Raw genomic sequence first — 22328 nt, forward strand, 5'->3', positions numbered from 1 at the left:
GCTGTGGAGGCTTCTTTAGTGTCCTTGGTGCTGTCTGGATTGGTTGCAGACCTGCCGTTATTATTGGAATCTTCTTTTGCGCCTCTTCCAATTCAGGGTGCAGAGTTGAGGTCGCCTGCCTTTTCGGTACTGAGGGACTTGTCAACACAGCTACTATCTTCCGTGCTAATGATGATCCCAGCACACTGCATCTATGGGTTCGGTGCCAGCTTCGACTTTGGCACCAATGTCTGCTTCAGTACTGAGTGTGAGTATGAGGCCTGTGTTAGTGGTTAAAGCACCAACTGCTTTACTGTTGTCAGTACTGATGCATCCTGTGAGCAGGACTTTGGATAAGGCTGGATGTTTGTTGGATGGGTGGCTCCTTCATTGCCTATGGACTACTCTGAAGGTTCCTCAGGTTTGGGCTCGGAGACCTCTTCCTCCTCTCCCCCGCCTTCTCAGTATCTCTCTCAAAAGTTGTTGAGACTTCCTGGGGATCACCAGTGGTACTGAGATTGGCACCACATGCAGAGTGTAATACATATCTGCATTAACATCTCAAAGAACAGCAGTTATCATACAGGTAAGTAACAGTTTTTTTATGTAATAGGGCACTTTTGACTCAACTGCCCCCTCCACGTGTACAGAGAAAGCAGTGGTCTGGGTTGATCTCTGTGTATTTAATCTTGTGGGATGCTCCCCCGCAGTGCTGCAGAGTTTCAATGACCTTCTGCAAAACTGTCCATTGGGCTTGCTCAGAGAAATACAGATCTCAGCTTTGGAAGGCTTGCCTTGTGAAGGTCATGAACTCTTCAGTTTAAAGACTGACTCTTCATAGTAGCCTGACATCAGTCCTGGACAAAAAAATCAAAAAGCTGAGGTGGTTTAAATTGATAAAGAATTAAAGGATAGGAATAGAATTATTGCCAGTCAACATAATTATATGGAAAATAAGTCTTGTCAAATAATCCTGATTTCATTTTTTGGATGAGATTACAAGTTTGGTTGATAAAAGTAAGTGCATAGATGTAATATACTTAGACTTGTGTAAGGAATTTGACTTAGTACTGCACAACATTCTTATTAAAATTTAGCACTATACAATATCAGTAAAGCACACATTAAATAGATCAAGAACTGGCTAACTGACAGCTCTTAGAAAGTAGCTGATATTGGGGAACCATCATTAAATTGGGGTGTTCTTTGATTGCTTGCATATGTCCATTACACTGTAGGTGATTGTGTGTCTTGAGGACCAGTGCTGGGGAGTTTTCTCTGATGGTACCTATAAGGGCAGCACTGCTCATTGCCAAGCTCCTTGTGCTGCAAGTGAGAATATAAAGGGCTGAGTCCCTCTTTCAGTTCCTTCTTTCCATCTGTGGTCAGAGCATTTGTGTTCCTTGTGAACAAATACTTGATCTACCTAGTGCTGCTAAAAAGTCTTTGGACTTTTATTTTTTTCTTTATTCATTTTATAGTTCTATTTTTATATGGCCTTTCTTTTGGGATTTTTCCAATATTGTGGGTCTCTAGACCCTGCCTGGAACTGAGAAACCTATGCCAAAGTCCCTAGAGTTCAAACTTTCATCGGCTGCAGAAAGCCTCTCCCTGTTAGTGACCCTCATTCATACTGCTGCAAGTGTTTGGGTGAGGGCCAGGTTACAGGTGCTCTCTCTGTTGCAGCTTCAAGACTAGAACTAAGAAGCTGAGGGAGGAGTGCCTCTAATATATCCAGATGGAGGCTGCCCTTAGATCAATGTCAGAGCCTGTCATAAATATAAAGGGAAGGGTAAACCCCTTTAAAATCCCTCCTGGTCAGAGGAAAAATGCTCTCATCTGTAAAGGGTTAAGAAGCTAAAGGTAACCTCGCTGGCACCTGACCAAAATGACCAATGAGGAGACAAGATACTTTCAAAAGCTGGGAGGAGGGAGAAAAACAAAGGGTCTGTGTCTGTCTGTATGCTGCTTTTGCCAGGGACAGAACAGGAATGGAGTCTTAGAATTTTTAGTAAGTAATCTAGCTAGGTATGTGTTAGATTATGATTTCTTTAAATGGCTGAGAAAAGAGCTGTGCTGAATAGAATGACTATTCCTGTCTGTGTGTCTTTTTTGTAACTTAAGGTTTTGCCTAGAGGGATTCTCTATGTTTTGAATCTAATTACCCTGTAAGATATCTACCATCCTGATTTTACAGAGGTGATTCCTTTACTTCTATTAAAAGTCTTCTTGTAAGAAAACTGAATGCTTTTTCATTGTTCTAAGATCCAAGGGTTTGGGTCTGTGGTCACCTATGCAAATTGGTGAGGATTTTTACCAAACCTTCCCCAGGAAGTTGGGTGCAAGGGTTGGGAGGATTTTTGGGGGAAAGACGTGTCCAAACTACGTTTTCCCAGTAAACCCAGATAAAGTTTGGTGGTGGCAGTGGAAAACCAAGGGCAAAGGGTAAAATAATTTTGTACCTTGGGGAAGTTTTAACCTAAGCTGGTAAAAGTAAGCTTAGGAGGTTTTCATGCAGGTCCGCACATCTGTACCCTAGAGTTCAGAGTGGGGAAGGAACCTTGACAGAGCCCCTTCAGTCATCTGAGGGAAGGTCTTCGAAGACTCCTTCCCGAAGTGTTCCTTTGGATGTATCAGCTAAAAGAGGCCTCAGAAGATCCCTTTCTCTGGGACTGTCCTTTTTAGGCCCAGAGAATCAGAGTCCCGGCCTCAAAAGCAGAAACAGAAGTTGGCATTCGGTTCCTTGAAGTTTAGGATACGGGTATCTGTGATGTTTCCTGGGGTACCCAGAGTTGCATGGCAATTCATACCACTCCCCCTTAGCATGAGAAAACCTTGTCTGTGCCTGCCAGGAGGTCATCTTTCCAACTCCACTGGCCACGGTTAACACAAGCACTTCCCACTGCTGTTTCTCTACATGTTAGTGACGGTCAGATTACAACTGCTGAGCCCTCTGAACTTCTCCTAAGCGGGTCCAGCCCCTGTTCCACTGGACATTCAAATTATTCATAGATCCACTGCTTCCAAAGAAACAGAACACTCCAGCTGATCAGTTCCACCCCAGATTACCACTCTGCTTAACACACAGCACAGTCCAATCTCCCACTTTGTCATCAAGCTGTCTGTTGCTCATGGCTGAGGGATGCCTTGGCTCTTGTTCAGCACTGCAAGCTTCCCTGGAAATGGTGGACTCTGCAGCTAGGGCCATGGTGACAGTTGTAATGATGCACTGAGCCTCCGGGTTGCGTTCCTGGTTGCATACTGTTCAAAACAAAGAAAAATCCTTTCTCATGCTCCATCTTGTTTTGAATCAATAAGTCAATGATATTTGTAACTAATTTATCACTACTATCACATCTGTGACCACAATTAGGTCTTAATGCTTAGACATCAATCCATACCTAATTGTTTTGCTGACACATTGATTATAGAACACACCTGCTATACCACATGTGCCTTGTCTATTTTGTCATTTATTAAGTTAATCAATTACAGAAAATTTATGGGCATTCCTTATCAGTTACACATTTGGTTCCCAAATACATACACCTATAGCAGTGTAACCGTTCTGTCAGGTGGAGTTGGCAGCAACAAGGGGCAGGTTCAATATCTAGGGCAGGGATCGGCAACCTTTGGCCTGCCGCCCTCCAGGGTAAGGTCCCGGCGGGCTGGTTTGTTTACCTGCTGTGTCCGCAGGTTCGTCTGATTGCAGCTCCCACTGGCCGCAGTTCACTGCTCCAGGCCAATGGGGGCTGCGGGAAGTGGCACGAGCCGAGGGATGTGCTGGCCGCCGCTTCCTGCAGCCCCCATGGGCCTGGAGCGGCGAACCGCGGCCACTGGGAACTGTGATCGGCTGAACCTGCAGACGTGGCAGGTAGACAAACTGGCCCAGCCCACAAGGTTGCCGATCCCTGATCTAGGATTTCCTCTTAACAATATAAAACAGAACTGGCTTGAGCCCCTACCCAGTAATTTGGGAAAACTTACCACCACCCCTAGGTTCCTCTGATAAGCAATATTTCCCCGCTCACAAGGACTGAGTCTGTGGATAGCAAAAGAGAAGTTTTATTAAAAGGGAAAGGGAACCCAGCATGAATTTAGGGGAAAAACGGTTATTAACCTTTTCATAGCTCTTGTTCTTTGAGTTGTATTGCACATGTGCATTCCAATGTAGATGTGTGTGCGCTCCAAGCACAGTTGCCAGAATTTTTCTCCTAGTGGTATCCATTGTGTCTGCTCAAAGGCCCTCTTGTGCCGTGTGTTCAAGGTGCCAGCATAAAGGGCTCTGCCAACCCCACTTCCCTTCAGTTTCTTCTTACTGACTGCCTTTGATAAAAGGGGACGGAGGCTGGGTTTTGGAATGGATATGTGCAACACATCTTGAAGAACAACAGTTATGGAAAGGTTAGTATCTGTTTTTCTTCTTCGAGTGATTGCACATGTCCATTCCAAGGTAGGTGTATAGGAGATGGGTTTGGTGTTCAAGGACAGGCTGACTGCAAGACTGCATGTGTACCGACAACAAGGTTGCTGCTCCGAAGATGTCTAAAAAGGGACTTGCACTAGGAAGGCGGCGGAGGAGGCCTGAGATCTTGCCGAATGAGCTGTCAGATTAGCTGTAGGCAAGATGTTTGTGAGTTTATAACGTGCTCAGATGCATGAAGTAATCCAAGATGAGATTCTCTGTGTGAAGATGGGGAGATGCTTTATTCTCTCTGCTATCGCTATGAACAGCTGACTAGATCTGCGGAATGGTTTGGTCCTTTGTATATAGAAAGGTAGGGCCCATCTAACATCCAAAGAGTGAAAGGGCTGTTCCTCTCTGTTCGCATGTGGTTTTGGGTAGAATACCATCAGGAAGATTGCTTGACTACAGTGGAATTGTGAGGCCATAGTATCTACATGGTGAACAAATTTAATAATGGGCTCTTCAATCTAGTAGAGAAAGGTATAACATGATTAAATGGATGGAAGTTGAAGCTAGACAAATTCAGACTCAAAATTAGGCATAATTTTTTGACAGTATGTGTAATTAATCATTGCAACAATTTATCAGTGGTTGTGGTGGATTCTCCATCACTGACAACATGTAGATCAAGATTGGATATTTTTCTAAAAGATATGCCCTCGGAATTATTTAGGGAAGTTCCGTGGCCTGTGTTATACATCAAGTTAGACAAGATGATCACAATGGTCCCTTCAGATCTTGGAATCTATGACTCTATGAAAGATCTGGTCCATGATTCTTGACCTGATCATCAAACTAGCTGCTTCCTTCCTGATGCAGCAGATGCTGATTCAGATGATAAAGAAAGTCTCTTCCTGGAGTATTGCAGCTTCTTAGATGGTTTATTAGATCTTTGGTATCGCTTCTGGACCTGAAGGAAGACTTCCTCTTTCTGGCAGATGTGCAAAGTGCAAGGAACTGCAATCTTGTCCTGGAGTCATCTACAGTATTCATAGATTCATAGAGTTTAAGGCCAGAGGGGACTGTGGTCCCCAAATCTTTTTCAGAGTCACTGCCTCTGAGGATAGAATCCCCAGTCCTGTAAGTATGGCCCAAATGCTTTGTTCCTAGATGTATATATTTACATTTAACCATATTAAAATGCATATTGTTTGCTTGTGCTCAGTTTACTAAGCAGTCTGTATCACACTGAATCAGTGTCCTGTCCTCTTCATTATTTACCATTCCTTCAATTTTTGTGTCATTTGCAAACTTTATCATTGATGATATGTTTTCTTCCAGGTCATTGATAAAAATTTTAAATAGCGTAAGGCCAATCCCTTTGGGACCCCATGAGAAACATTCGTGCTCGATGATGATTCCCCATTTACAGTTATATTTTGAGACCTATCAGCTAGTCAATTTTTAGTCAATTTAATGTGTGCCAGGTTAATTTTATATCATTCTAGTTTTTTAATCAAAATTTTGTGCATCACCAAGTCAGATGCCTTGCAGAAGTCTAAGTATATTATGTCAACACTTTTATCTTTATCAATCAAACTTGTAATCTCATCAAGATATTCAAGTTAGTTTGGTGACATCTATTTTCCACAAATGCATGTTGATTTGAATTAACTACATTAGCCTTGTTTAATTCTTTATTAATGAAGTCCCATATCAGCAGCTCCATTATCTTGCCTAGGATCGACATCTGGCTAAGATGGCGTATAATTACCTAGGTCATCTCATTTACCCTTTTTAAGAATTGACACAACAGTAGCTTTCTTTCAGTCTTCTGGAACTTCCCCAATGCTCTAAGACTTATTGAAAATCAACATTAACAATCCAGCATGCACCTTGGCCAGCTCTTTAAAAACTCTTGCAAGTTGTCTGACCCTGCTGATTTAAAAATGTCTAAGTTAAGTAGTTTCTGCTCAACATTCTCCAGAGATACTACTGAAATGAACAAAGTGTTAGTATAATCATTTGATGAGATTATATCATCTGTTTACTCAAATAGAGAACAGAAATATTTAATGAACACTTCTGCCTTTTCTGCGTTGTTAGTGATACTGCTACCATTTCCATCCAGAAATGGACCAATACTATTGTCAGGAACTTTTAATTTGTTATAACTCTATAGTCTATTCCTTTAAAAACTCCTTGTCCTTAACTCTGTTGTCCACAGAGTTCTCCTTGTGTCCCTCTTCTTCCCTTATCAATTGTCTGTAATTCCTGACCTGTGATTTATATTAATTACTATCAACTTCCCCTTTCTTCCAAATATATCTATCTCTGTATATGGCTGCCTTCACTTCCCTTCTAAACCAGATTGATTTTTTAATGAGAGTAGCCTTCTTCCTCAGTTGTAGGACTGTGGCTTTTTGGGCATCTAGTAAAGTGTTCTTAATTGATGCCCAATTATCATTCCTATTCTTCTGATTAAATTCTTTCTCCCAAGTGATTTGGTTTATATTTGTTTACAGCTTTATAAAATTAGCCTTATTATAATACGAAGTATATGTATTATTGTTCTGGACTTTATTCTGCTTGCACATGTGATCAAGTAATGATCACTTGTACCTAAGCTACCATTAACTTTTAGTTCTGTGGTCACTTCTTCTGTTTCTGTTAAGACACGGGCTAATAAGGAATCTCCTGTGGACTGCCTTACTTTTTTGACAAGTACCTTTCTTTATTTCCTTGCTGCATTGAGAGGGATTACCACAACCAGATTCTCAATAAGCAAACAAGATTACACCATCCAATTCCACTCCATGATGTCTTCCATCACCCTTCATGGTCCCCGTCAGCTGTAATGTGGGTAATGTGGGATGCTCATCTGGGACTCTTAAAGACATAGAGCTGCAGAAAACCTCTACTCCCAAGAATCCCTCTGTAAAAATGTCCCGGAGCTCCATGAAATCTGTCTAATTTAGAAGGTATTTTTAAATCAAATGTTGGGCCTCTCTCTTCACAAATCTTGAGAGACAACACCACTATCATATATCATGTCACATAGCAAAGGAGGGCATAGTCAGCTCCTCTCTGCCTTGAAGCCTCAAGATTTTAGAAACAGTAGATGACAGCTATAGCTCTTATCTGGGCAATGACCTGGCCAGCAACCTCAGCAGACAATCAGCCCACTATGTGTGGACCTCAAAGCATTTCTCAGGAGCACCAGGAGCACTTTTCCCTCAGCCCCCTAGAGAATTAGGCATGTCAGCACCCCACCCACAAATACACCCCATCTGTTGGAGTAAGTATCCGTTTGGGTCTGTGGTCTGTGCCCATTGTATTCTTCTCTTGCTACACATCAATCTTTGGTGTGGTTTTGCCAGGCCTCCCAGAATAGTGGGTCTCAGAGTAAAACCTCCTTGAGATCTGTGGGAGAGTTCATATGTTTCAGAACTATTATTTCAGGTTATCTGCAGACTCAGGTAGATATTGCTGTTTTGGTTACTGTGATAGGGAGCACAAACCTCACACTGTCCAGGATAGGTTTATCTTTCAGGGTTGTAGCTGTCCATACTTCTCTTACCCTTAGTTTATTATTATCCCTTGCTGTATTGTCTTATTTAATGCCTGATTCTGCAAGATGCTGAGTACCTCCTGAGAGAAGCTGTGTATTAATTTGGCTCTTATTAAAGTCAATGGGAGTAGAGGGAGTTCAGCATTTCTGAGCACTCAGCCCCTTGTAGGCTCAGCCCTTACATTGTAGATTCGGGGGGGCAAGGAACTGACAGTATTTGTCTGTAAAACCCAGGGTATACTGATGGCATGATATAAATAATAATGGTGCATAACACTTCAGAGGTATAAATGTAGTGTTAATTACATTTTGCTTTTCTTTAGGTTAATGACTTATGTGAAATGCAGATTGATTTAATAATGAAAGACATATCAAATACTGTTTTAATTGTCCTGCCAGAGGATGGTCCTATCAAAATGGAGGATATGCTGGCACGTAATGAGGTATACATCATTTTACATTCTAAGATTGTGAATCCTTGTGTTTTGAGTACATTCGAAAATAATGATTAAATAATACTTTTTTTTAATCTAGAAGAGGGATTTTCCCTCTCTGGAGCAACACAAAATAATGAATATTGTTATTTTTAATAAGTCTTAACCATACTTGTATTTTCTTTCTGATTAAAATATTTCATTTTGAATAACTTTGCCCGTTTTGCAAAGGTAAATATATTCTTTTATAGTTATAGTCCTTGGTCTATGTCTTTGATCTACTGAGATTACAATATTGCATAGAATTTGAATTTATTTAACTATCACTAGTATATGGCATGCATAAACCTATTTTTTATTGAGGTCTACAGCTACTAGCTTTGTCAACTTAATTATTTTTGTCATATGTCTGGTCTTCTCCACCTTACAGTAGAATCCTTACATTAAATATTATTTCAGTTATTGAGACACAAAGAGGGGCAAAGTCTTTCAATCAAGTTTTAAAAAACCAGACTTATCACTTTCCCTTTAGTCTTTTTACTTGTTCTTAAAGTACAAAGCCCCTATCAGTTCTCAATTCTAATTTTACTTCTACTTTTTTTTCTTTACTGTTCTGTAGTTAGATGTGAGAAGAAAAGAAGGCAGATAATAGAAGAAATGGTAGCATGAGGCAGTTACAGCTCAGGCATTTTAGCAGTACAGATTATTTCCTTGCTAGATCTGCAGAATCCTGAGTTGTTAACTGGAAGTTCACTGCATTAAACCTCATGTTGCCATTCCTTCTTTATGGCAAACCCATGCTTCAGATTTTGGTGCCTGTGAAAAAGTTGGTGTTGCTGCTACTTGTAATGATGGTTTCTGTGTAGTTGGTGTTGGCATGAGCTCTGGCAGTAAAGGCTCTCTCTTATCTCCACATTGGTGTATCATTCTTCAGGCCTGCTTGAGATTGAGACACACTCAAATTGGAATGATTAAAACTGATTTTTTTTTAAAATACAAAAGACACTAAGTATTCATAGATCAGAAAATATCCTTATGGTAAGAGGACAACAAGCATATCTGGCTTCAGTTTCTAGAATGGATCACTGGAGTCACTGGCTTTTCTTTATTCACTGTCAAGTAGTTCCTCCACTGAATATATTTGCAGTGCCTTTGAACCCTGTTCTGGACAGGTTGGTGAAAGAGATATGGCAACATCCTCATTCCATCCTGGACAGAGTAAAGGCAGTTGAAAATAATTATATTTTACCTATAGATACCTCAGCCCCATGAAAATTTAAGAATAGCCCCTTTCTGTGAGGCATTAATGCCTTTCAAGGATAGGCACACTAAGTGCCTTCCATGTCTAGGAGAAGGCCACATTGACAGGTGCTCAATTTGTAAGTCTTTCTCAAAGAGAACACCAAAAGCTAGAGGAGCACACCAGAAGATGTTTTTGATTGAGAAATCAATTCATCCATCCTCAAGCCCTGGAGTCACTGGGGCTGAAAATCTGGAGCAATTGTCTAAAGTGCTCCACATCAAAGGACTGCACTGATGAAGTGACAGGAAGTCATTAAAATAAGCTTCCTCCTCAATTGGTAATGACTCGCGGTGCATGGGAATAAAGAAAAATTCTGACAGCTAGATCTCTTCCCTTAAGTCTCTCTCACAAGACTCTCAAAAAAACAGAGCTCCCGCTTTGGCCTTGGAGAAGGATATCACGAGGCCCAGAAAGGGTCCCTTTGCAACTCACTCAAGCTTTGGACACTGAACCTTCGTACTGGTCTCCTCAGAGTGTAAAAAATTGCCAGGTACCAGTCGTGTGGAACTGAAGCACATGGTACTGATGCCTTCAGTACTAAATTTTCAGCCAAACCTGCAAATGAGAATTGCCAATTAGCAGGCATTATTGGGCAAATATGACTATTTTAACTATGACAATATCTCCAAATTCACTGTTAAAGTCCCACAGGACTGCAGGAAAGAATATTTAATTTCAGAAAGTCAACTAGTAGTACATCCTTCCCTTCAGGCAGCTCTTGATGTGTTGGATATAGCCGTGTTGATCTCCATGGTACAATCATTTGGCTCCAAGCTTCCTGCATTCTTAGGAGATACAGGTTATGGTGGAAGACCTGCTGTCATAAATATAAAGGGAAGGGTAAACATCTTTAAAATCCCTCCTGGCTGGAGGGAAAACCCTTTCACCTGTAAAGGGTTAAGAAGCTAGGATAACCTCGCTGGCACCTGACCAAAATGACCAATGAGGAGACAAGATACTTTCAAAAGCTGGAGCGGGGGGAGAAACAAAGGCTCTCTCTGTCTGTGTGATGCTTTTGCCGGGAACAGAAAGGAATGGAGTCTTAGAATTTAGTAAGTAATCTCTCTAGATATGCATTAGATTCTGTTTGTTTAAATGGCTGAGAAAATAGGCTGTGCTGAATGGAATGGATATTCCTGTTTTTGTGTCTTTTTGTAACTTAAGGTTTTGCCTAGAGGGATTCTTTATGTTTTGAATCTACTTACCCTGTAAGGTATTTACCATCCTGATTTTACAGAGGTGATTCTTTTACTTTTTCTTCTATTAAAATTCTTCTTTTAAGAACCTGATTGCTTTTTCATTGTTCTTAAGATCCAAGGGTTTGGGTCTGTGTTCACCTATGCAAATTGGTGAGGATTTTTATCAAGCCTTCCCCAGGAAAGGGGGTGTAGGGTTTGGGGAGAATTTTGGGGGGAAAGACATTTCCAAGCGGGCTCTTTCCCGGTTATATATCTGTTAGACGCTTGGTGGTGGCAGAGATAAAGTCCAAGGGCAAAAGGTAAAATAGTTTGTACCTTGGGGAAGTTTTAACCTAAGTTGGTAAAAATAAGCTTAGGGGGTTTTCATGCAGGTCCCCACATCTGTACCCTAGAGTTCAGAGTGGGGAGGGAACCTTGATACTTGCCTTTTGAGAGATGTAATTTATTCAGTTCCAAGACTGATGAGGCCTTACATTCTTTGAAGGACTCCTGTGCAAGTCTGAGATCATTGGGAGTATATATTCCTGCTTCAAAGAGGAAGCCAGCTTGACACCACTCTTATCCAAGTGAATCTTATTACCTGCAACACAAATCTTCTAGCTTTCCAAGAAAGCTTCAGAGGTTCTAGAGGAGAAAACCCATCAGCATTCTCTGTGTCATCTGCACATCCAGCTATGTCCTCAAGGCAGGAAATTTGACTTGTCACTCAGGAGTTCTGTGCAACTTTGAGTAGACCTACCTGTTATTTCCCTACCTTTTGGGAACTGCCTTTTTCATTTTCATGGGGTTTGGATTACCATAACGACAGACGGTTGGGTTTTGGAGATAACAGAACTGGGATATTCCATTCAGTTTCACACCTTTCTCACCTCCCACTCCTCTTTCCCCTTTTTGAGAGCCTCTCTACAAAAGAATCCTATATCAGGAAGTATGATAGCTTCTAGCTCTTGGTGCAGTAGAAGTAGTTCCATCAGAATTTAGAGGGGAATGGTTTTAATCCTGTTTTCTGATACCAAAGAAATAGGGGGTCTGGTGTCCAATTCTGGATTTGAGACAGCTTAATGGCTTCATCCACAGACTCAAGTCCAGGTAACTCAGGCTTCAATAATTCTTTCCCTGGATCCACAGGACTGGTACTCTGTTCTCTATATTCAAGATTTATATTTTCATAGTACTACTTCCATCCTGCCCACAGAAAAGATATCTGAGGTTTCAAGTCAGCAATTCCCATTACCAGTACAAACTTTTGGATTACGCATAGTAATGAGAGTATTCAACAAATGCCTGTAGTAGCAGACTACCTAAGAAAGTGAGAAGTCAGTTTATCCATACCTTGGTGACTGGCTCCTCAACGGGTGGTCAACATCATTTAACAGATGCTTAATTTTTTTGTCTCCCTGGGAGTAAGGATCAACCAGGAAAATTGATTCTAGTCCCCATTCAAAAAATACATTTCATAGGAGCAGTCCTGGATGCAACAGCAGCAAACACTTACCCGCCCCAGGAGAAATTCCATGATTTAGGAGATTTAGTCTTTGGCGAGCAGATGGATCTTAGAGACTGGGCTCTAACCTGAGCCTGAATGTCTACATTGCTATTTTTAGCCCTGTAGCATGAGCCCGGTGAGCCCAAGTCAGTTGACCAGGCACTGAGACTCACATCCACTAATTTTTTGTTTGTTTGTTTGTTTTCAGTGTGGGCATATCCTTATACTTTAAGGGCAGAAGGGACCATTAGATCATCTAGTCTGACCTTATGTATATCACAGGCCACCTGTGTATTAATACCTGTGTATTAATCTCAACAACTGAAATGAGACCAAAGTAATACAACCCACAGGAGACTAGACTATTACGTGCCATAGGCAGATAATAGGAGGTACTGAGGTGCACCAGTGCCCACGGCGCTTGCAGTGGCAGGGAGATTAAGTGAGATACCCAGATAATCCTGGCTGGTGACCTGCACCCACATGCTGCAGAGAGAGGCAACCCCCCACGCTCCCAGGTCACTGCAAATCTGACCTGGAGGAAAATTCCTTCCTGACCACACACATGGTGCTCAGTTAGACTCTGAGCATGTGAGCAAGAACCAGCTAGCCAAGCCCTTGTTTACCAGGAAAGATCTTAACACAGTCCTTGAATTACAGTAGAGTCCTTTAGAGTAGAATTATAGAGAAAGGTGAGACCAGTAATCAGTGGATCAAAATTGGTGTGTTGGAAACTAGGTTTCACTTGTGAACAGAATAATGAGGGGATAGGCTGTTCCATCTACTACCTGTTTGGGATCCTCAGGAAGAGACTTTGGGGGAAAAGCTGGCTCCACAGTGCTGTCTGTTAGAATCCCAATAAGGGCAGTTAGGGCTAAGGGTCAAAGCAGGGGCAAACCTGAGGCTAGGAGTAGCCGAGGGGTCCATACACAGTTCCAGACCAGGGTCTATACCAAGCATCAGAGTCGAAGTCAGGTTTCAGGGTCTGAGTCTTGAAGCGAAGCCTAAAACAAGCTGATGTTAAGCTAGTAATTCAAGAACATAGAATAGGAACTGTCATTGCAGCTACAGAAGCTCCATTCTGTTGTCTGGATGCTTCCTGGAATGCCCCTTGGGTTTATATAGGGCAGGGAGCCAATCAGGGGCCATGGGGCTGCTCCCCACCAAACCTTTGAAGTGGAACTTCCCATGATCTCTGTCCACAGCAAGTCATGGGATGTAGCACACAGATTGGGTACAGCTGCTGCTGGTTAGTAGCTTGGAGATGTTAACTGCCTTGTAGCTCTATAAGCCTGGGTCCTAGATCTATGGGGCCTTACACTGGATGGGGAAAGAGTGATCTTTATCATTATATCTGCCACCCCCCACCCGTCTTTTGGAACCATCTTAACATTGTCGTGCCTTTATCATTCTGATTCTGACCAAACTGGGCCAGAAAGAGGGGGAACCAGATGACATTGCCATCTTCACTAATGTTGACTAAATTCTGAACAACACTTGGCATGTGAGACTTTGTAACTCACAGTCTGCTCCCAGTGTGTCCTTTCCCCACACCTTATATCTTCTCTTTCCTATCCTTCTCCTTTTGCCTTCTGTCTAATAAGAGTCTGTCTTAGCCAGCCAGGACCTTATATTTTGCAACACTCCTGTAAGCTTCTGACTAGAGAAACACAGCTAAAAGCAATGACCTAAACACCTCAATACTGGAACAAGTTTGCCATGTTTGAGTGGCTAATAAGATCATGTGCCATGCCTGTTTCTGCAGGAGTAAGGTTACAAGTAAGAGTCAACACCAGAAATAGTAGCTGCATTTTCTATCTTTGCTGTTCTTTTCTCTTCCCTCTAGTGTGTATTTGTCTTGTTTTGTCTTCTAGAAAACAGGATCAGACTTCAACAACAACAGCAATGACAACAGCTGCAGCCCATCTGAACTAACGTCTCTTTCCTTCCCAAAGGACACCTATGACCATCATTAATATAATCTAAGAGACTGTTAAATAAGAGATTTTTTTCCTTCTAAAGACTCTTTATAGCTGAAGGGAATGGGAATAAAGAGATACTGTTAAAATGAAAGCCTTACTTAATACTTTACATTTCAAATGCTTTAACTTTTTCCTTTTTTCCCCTATATTTTTAAATATGTTTGCCATGGTACTAAGCAGGCTGAGGTCTTGGTATATCAAACCCCGAAACTTGTTTAGCACTGTTTAATATTGGACAGTAAGAGAGTCATGTTAACACCTTTAATTCTGAGTCCCTATAATCCACATACATTAATACAATTTCTTTGAGAAGTATGCCCTTAGCAGAAATATGTAGGATGACTACTTTGCATTCAATACATATATTTACACAGCCATAGTAGAAATATTGCAATCTGAAACTTGTTTTGGCCTGGCCGTCTTACATGTTTAGGAGGATTAGGTTGCTACTTGTGACTCACCATCAATGAAATATATATATTGGGCAAGCACTCAAAGAAGAAACTGTTACTTACCTTACAGTTACTGTGGTTCTTCAAGATGAGTTGTCCATATATATTAGATGAACCACCTTTTTGCTTGCTACTGTGGAGACTGATTACACCTGAGAGGGTTCAGAGATGAGCCACAGGAAAGATTTGAGAGCTGGAAAAAAAATCTTTACATCAGTGTTCTCTAAACTTTAGAAAGCTGAGAAAATTAAACCAATCACAACCCCTTTCAGCCCTGACATGGCTTTAATGACATAGCCATATTTTAAGTCTTTGTAATATGATGCATCCTCTCTTTTCTTACATGCTTTGAGCAGTGAAATAGTAAACAATGTTGATACTTAAAATGTCATCACTGGCACCTAAGTTAGCATTCATTAAAAGCAATAGGGCATTTCATGCCTCAGAACTATTATTCCAGGCTCTCTGTAAATTCAGGCACACATTGTTGCTTCCTTTACACTCAAGATCTTGTTTTTAAGGTTTTGTCTGCAACCATAAAAGCTAGAGATTAAAAAAACTGAAAAGTGAAACTCTGGAGAATGCATAAGAGGCCTTGTTTGGATATCTTTAGGCAGGTATGCCTAATGCTTTGGGGAGCACTGCATTTCAATTAGATGTTTAAGGAGCACAATTTATTTAGTTTATAAAAAGAAGGTCAAGAGGTGACTTTGTCACTGCCTGCAAGTACCTACACAGAAAAAAATGTCTGTGTGCATTAACATTAATGTAAAGGATTGTGTGATACATTCAGTTCAGGGATCAGTAATGTATTTATTTATTTATTTTGAGATTAATAACAGCACATGAAATACCGTTTAAGGTGTGATTTTTTTTTCCAAGGAGCTTACAGGAATCAGGAGCCCAAATTAAGTTCTTTTAAAAGTCCCAACCTATATTTAGTAGAAATCCTTACATTAAAAGGTGCATATATTACAAGTAACTTTTAGTTCTAGCATATAGTTAGTATTTTATGATGGAATTAAGTTGTTTTGTTATCCAAATTTAATAAAGTATTTCATATTTCAAACAGAACATGCTCTGGTAAATATGAGGATTACATTTCTCCATCCAATCACTTGATTTCCCCCTCAAACCCTAGGGAGGATCCCTGCAGATCAGGGTTAAGGCACATGACAGTCAATGAAGAGAAGCTTGCACTGCTATACATACATTCTTGTTTTGTAAAAAAAGAAAAAACTCTCCAATCTCTGAGGCTTTCAGTTGGCTAACATTCATTAGCAGTAAATACACTTTTAAAATATTTTCCTATTGCAATAGCACCTTTTAGAAAAGATGATCTGAGAGCAAGATCATTAATTTTGTGTGTTCCTTTACCCTTATTAAATTCATATTCAGTGTACTAAACATATGTCCAAGTAACAATCTGTATTAAGGTAACTGACTGTGTATATTTTAACAGACTTACACCAAAGAATGGGCTGAAATATTGAACCACAAAAGTATGCACATAGAAGATGCTGTCCAGGAGCTGATATCTATATTTGAGACGATTTATGAAATTAAAGATTCTAAGAAAACTTTAAAAAAGTATTCATTGCCAGGTACTTATTAGTATGTGTACTTATGTTAAGCAATTTCTACTCTAAGTTTTTGAGAAAAGAGAGTATCTGACAGTAGAATTTCTTTCCAGAAAAGAGGGTTATTTTAGACCTCTGCCTTCAACCCCTTCTTCTGTTGCATGGCTTCTCTTCGCATTCCTCACTAATGAGTTAATGTCCCCCACCTATTGAATTCAGATGCAGTCCAACATTTTTGCTCGGACTCCAGGACTAAGCCCCACCTTTCAGTTCAGACTGCCATACAAGTCCTTTCAAAACTGGAAATACTCCAGCAACCTATTATTATCATTAAGACAACAACTTGATATATTAATTAATGTTAAAACAATTATATGTCTAAATCTTCCTTTTGAGAAAAAAATCAGTTTGTATTCTGATTATTTACTGAACTACCAGGGTGGGTTGAATGAAGAGAGAAGCTGCTAACAGAATAAGATATTTCTTACTTGATAATTTTCTGTCTACACAGCTTCTTTCCTCATTCATCATTAATGGTAAGTAGCATTGAATCACAGAGCAGAACCTTGGGCATTTTGCATTATTTTTTTGTGAAAAGATCTATTTCTGGGTGCCTTAGACAGCAATTTTTTTTTGTCTTTTTTCAGGGACCATTCTTATATTTCTTCCCCATCCTTGTTGAGATGATCTGCCAAATATTGTCTTTTCCTTCTAGATCAGGGGCGCGCAAACTTTTTGGCCTGAGGGCCACGTTGGGTTTCTGAAATTGTATGGAAGGCCGCTTAGGGGAGGCTGTGCCTCCTGAAACAGCCAGGCATGGCCTGGCCCCTGCCCCCATCTGACCCCTCCCTGCTTCTTGCCCCCTGACAGCCCCCCCCCAGGACTTCTACCCCATCCAACCCCCCTCCCCGTTCCCTGTCCCCTGATGGCCCCCCTGGGACCCTTACCCCATCCACCCTCCTTGCTTCCTGTCCCCTGACTGCCCCCGGAACCCCTGCCCCTGACTGCCCCCCCATCCCATCCAACCCCCCCCCCCCCCCGACTGCCCCGCTGGGACCCCTGCCCCCATTCAACCCCCTGTTCCCCACCCTCTGACTGCCCCAACCACTATCCACCCCCCTGCCCCTGACCACCCCTCCGAACTGCCCTGCCCTCTATCCAACACCCCCTGCTCCCTGCCCCCTTACCACGCTGCCTGGAGCACAGGTGACTGGTGGTGCTACAGCCGTGCTGCCCAGAGCACCAGGACAGGTAGCCGTGCCGCCTGGCTGGAGCCAGCCATGCGACCACTCTGCAGCTGCACTGCCTGGCAAGAGCTCACAGCCCCACCGCCCAGAGCATTGTGCTGGCGGTGCAGTGAGCTGAGGCTATGGGGAAGGGGGAACAACAGGGGAGGGGCTGGGGGCTAGCCTCCTGGGCCAGGAGCTCAGGGGCTGGGCAGGAGGGTCCCACGGGCTGGATGTGGCCCGGGGGCCATAGTTTGCCCACCTCTGTTCTAGATGGAATGCTATGCGTAAATGCTGTGATGAATGCACCAGTCCTATTATATAATAGCCTCCTTGCAGAACTGTAAAGAATGAGCTCCTCCCTGTTTGTTTATACAGAACATAGCTACTGCGTTGTCACTTACTACTTCAATTACTAAGTCTTGTAGGTGAGGTAGAAAAGATTTGAGACTTTGTTAGACTGCCCTTTGCCCCACCATGCTATGTAGATATTTCTCAAAGTGGTTCCAATGACTGTGTTTGCTGAACTGACCACCCCATCCTAAGTTGAATACATATGAAGTGATAGTAGCTGATGGAGTGGAGGATTGAATGACATGCTCCTCAGAATGTTGCTTCTCTGTATCCACCATTTAAATGAAAATAGCATTTCTTTTGGAAGAGACAACTTTATGCAAATGACTTGGCTGCTAATTTCTTGCTAGCCAATGCTGTAATAATCTCATTCTGAAGTGAGTGTATAGAGTTACAAATGTTGCTGAAGCCCTGAGGCCCATCAGTCTGAAGAGGAACATATCTATCTGGTTTGAGTCTCTTGGAGGTTCATTGGCAGACTGAATCTTTAGGAAATTTTCTTCTGGAGGGAAGGCTCTTCCAATTTGGGAATCTAAAATTGCTTCAATGAAATGGATCTGCTGTGTAGGAAGAGATGTGACTTCTTCCAACCTATTCTGAGATCTGGTTTCTCAAAAAGAATTAAAGCACAGTCCATGTTGATGGTCAGGGATTCTTTCAATTTAGGAAGAAACAATCAGTTGCACACATACAAAATGGGAAATGACTGCCTAGGAAGGAGTACTGCAGAAAGGGATCTGGGGGGTCATAGTGGATCATAAGCTAAATATGAGTCAACAATGCAACACTGTTGCAAAAAAAGCAAACCTCATTCTGGGATGTATAAGCAGGAATGTTGTAAGCAAGACCCGAGAAGGAATTCTTCCACTCTACTCTGCACTGGTTAGGCCTCAACTGGAGTATTGTGTCCAGTTCTGGGCACCACATTTCAGGAAAGATGTGGACAAATTGGAGAAAGTCCAGAGAAGAGCAACAAAAATGATTAAAGGTCTAGAAAACATGACCTCTGAGAGAAGATTGAAAAACCTGGGTTTGTTTAATCTGGAAAAGAGAGGACTGAGAGGGGACAGATTACAGTTTTCAAGTATGTAAAAGGTTGTTACAAGGAGGAGGGAGAAAAATTGTTGTTCTTAACCGCTGAGGATAGGACAAGAAGCATTGGTCTTAAATTGCAGCAAGGGAGGTTTAGGTTGGACATTAGGAAAAACTTCCTAACTGTGAGGGTGGTTAAGCGCTGGAATAAATTGCCTAGGGAAGTTGTGGAATCTCCATCATTGGAGATTTTTAAGAGCAGGTTAGACAAAGGATGTCAAGGATGGTCTAGATCAGTGGTTCTCAAAGCCGGTCCACCGCTTGTTCAGGGAAAGCCCCTGGCGGCTGGGCCGGTTTGTTCACCTGCTGCGTCTGCAGGTTCGGCCGATCGCGGCTCCCACTGGCTGCAGTTCGCTGCTCCAGGCCAATGGGGGCTGTGGGAAGCGGCGCGGGCCAAGGGATGTGCTGGTTGCCCTTTCCGTAGCCCCCATTGGCCTGGAGCAGCGAACCGTGGCCAGTGGGAGCCGCGATCAGCCGAATCTGTGGACGTGGCAGGTAAACAAACCGGTCCGGCCCGCCAGGGGCTTTCTCTGAACAAGCGGCGGACCGGCTTTGAGAACTACTGGTCTAGATAATACTTAGTCCTGCCATGAGTACAGGGGACTGTACTAGACAACCTCTTGAGGTCTTCTCCAGTCCTATGATTCTATGAAATGAAGCTATTAGCGAGTGAGTCATCCACACAGAGCTATATGTGAATCTTGCAATCTTAAATGCTCTGCCATGACTGAGAGGCATCTTGATACCTGACGAGCAGTAGAAAGGTCATAGAGGAGGATCCTGTACTGTTAGCGATCTTCCCCTTCCAGGAAACAGAGGTATTTGCGATGTGGAGGTATGATCAATGTATGAATATATGCATATTTGAGGTCAAGAGTGCTGAACCAATCTAGGGTGGATAGCGAAGGAATTATGGATGCAAGGGTCACCGTGTGGAATCTGAACTTCATGACGAAGGAATTAAATGTTCTGAGGTCTAAGATGGGCTGGTCTGCCTTCCTTCTTCGTATTAGGACACATATTTGGGCTTTCTGCATTCTAACTTCTTTCCCAGTTTGAGACATATCCATGTTATATCTCTGTTGCAGCGTATCCTGGAAGTAGATCAAACTTCTCTATGAAGGCTCTGGGACTTGGCCACACGATTATCCACTTCCAGACCAGTAAATGAGGTCTCCTTCCTTTCCTTTCCATTTCCCAGCTTTTAAAGCCAAACTCTAGAAGTAGTATGCAGCATCACTCTCTTTGCCTTTTGCCTTTTCTTGAGGCAATTGTTTAAAAAAGGTTCTTTACTTGAACAAAGTGGAGTACCTTTCTTCCATTTTCATCACCTTGCCTGGAAGCAAAAAATGATAAGGTGCTCTATCTGTGAGGAGATGAACTCAGGAGCTCCAGCAGGGGAGCTCTGTCACAACAGATAACGACCCTGCGTTGCATACGAGAAACTGAGGATTTTCTGGACAAAACTCAGGATAGGCTTCTAGGGGCACAAAGCTCTAAAGATATAGAGCAGGTTGCACAGAGGAGCCAAGAGGCCAGTGAAGAAGCTTGGCAACATGTGACCTCCAGAAGAGGTAAGCGGAATGTCCAGGTTCCAGTAACACAGACACAGGTAACTAACCGCTTTCATGTTCTCTCTGCAGGTACCATTGCGGAGAGTGGACCAGATGATATGTCTGGGGCGAGAAAGCAGAAGGAGACTCCGCTGGTTGGAAGCCATGAGATGCGATGTCCTGAGGTTGGGGGTTCCACGACCACCACTCCCAAGAGGAGAAGGCGGGTGGTGGTGGTCGGGGACTCTCTCCTCCGGGGGACTGAGTCATCTATCTGCCGCCCTGACCGGGAAAACCGAGAAGTCTGCTGCTTGCCAGGGGCTAAGATTCGCGATGTGACGGAGAGACTGCCGAGACTCATCAAGCCCTCGGATCGCTACCCCTTCCTGCTTCTCCACGTGGGCACCAATGATACTGCCAAGAATGACCTTGAGCGGATCACTGCGGACTACGTGGCTCTGGGAAGAAGGATAAAGGAGTTTGAGGCGCAAGTGGTGTTCTCGTCCATCCTCCCCGTGGAAGGAAAAGGCTTGGGTAGGGACCGTCGAATCGTGGAAGTCAACGAATGGCTACGCAGGTGGTGTCGGAGAGAAGGCTTTGGATTCTTTGACCATGGGATGGTGTTCCATGAAGGAGGAGTGCTGGGCAGAGACGGGCTCCATCTTACAAAGAGAGGGAAGAGCATCTTTGCCAGCAGGCTGGCTAACCTAGTGAGGAGGGCTTTAAACTAGGTTCACCGGGGGAAGGAGACCAAAGCCCTGAGGTAAGTGGGATACCGGGAGGAAGCACAGGCAGGAATGTCTGTGAGGGGAGGGCTCCTGCCTCATACTGGGAATGAGGGGTGATCAACAGGTTATTTCAAGTGCTTATATACGAATGCACAAAGCCTTGGAAACAAGCAGGGAGAACTGGAGGTCCTGGTGATGTCAAGGAACTATGACGTGACTGGAATAACAGAGACTTGGTGAGATAACTCACATGACTGGAGTACTGTCATGGATGGTTATAAGCTGTTCAGGAAGGACAGGCAGGGCAGAAAAGGTGGGGGAGTAGCACTGTATGTAAGGGAGCAGTATGACTGCTTAGAGCTCAAGTATGAAACTGTAGAAAAACCTGAGTGTCTCTGGATTAAGTTTAGAAGTGTGTGCAACAAGAGTGATGTAGTGGTGGGAGTCTGCTATAGACCACCGGACCAGGGGGATGAGGTAGATGAGGCTTTCTTCTGGCAGCTCACGGAAGCTACGAGATCGCATGCCCTGATTCTCATGGGTGACTTTAATTTTCCTGATATCTGCTGGGAGAGCAATACAGCGGTGCATAGACAATCCAGGAAGTTTTTGGAAAGCGTAGGGGACAATTTCCTGGCGCAAGTGCTAGAGGAGCCAACTGGGAGGGGGGCGCTTTTCTTGACCTGCTGCTCACAAACCGGGTAGAATTAGTGGGGAAAGCAAAAGTGGATGGGAATCTGGGAGGCAGTGACCATGAGTTGGTTGAGTTCAGGATCCTGACGCAGGGAAGAAAGGTAAGCAGCAGGATACGGACCCTGGACTTCAGGAAAGCAGACTTCGACTCCCTCAGGGAACGGATGGCCAGGATCCCCTGGGAGACTAACTTGAAGGGGAAAGGATTCCAGGAGAGCTGGCTGTATTTCAAGGAATCCCTGTTGAGGTTACAGGGACAAACCATCCCGATGAGTCGAAAGAATAGTA

General features: G+C 43.0%; 1 protein-coding gene across 1 annotated transcript in view; it reads left to right on the plus strand.

The window, feature by feature from the left end:
• The window catches only part of DNAH8 (dynein axonemal heavy chain 8), a 583322-nt gene that overhangs the window by 161173 nt on the left and 399821 nt on the right, over positions 1 to 22328 (plus strand). Inside the window, exons 21-22 of the mRNA XM_078852248.1 lie at positions 8282 to 8401; positions 16277 to 16418. Of these exons, the coding sequence (XP_078708374.1) occupies positions 8282 to 8401; positions 16277 to 16418 (262 nt within the window). The remainder of the gene's footprint in view (positions 1 to 8281; positions 8402 to 16276; positions 16419 to 22328) is intronic.

This window comes from Lepidochelys kempii, chromosome 3 (genome assembly GCF_965140285.1).
Source record: "Lepidochelys kempii isolate rLepKem1 chromosome 3, rLepKem1.hap1, whole genome shotgun sequence".
Classification (NCBI taxonomy): Eukaryota; Metazoa; Chordata; order Testudines; family Cheloniidae; genus Lepidochelys; species Lepidochelys kempii.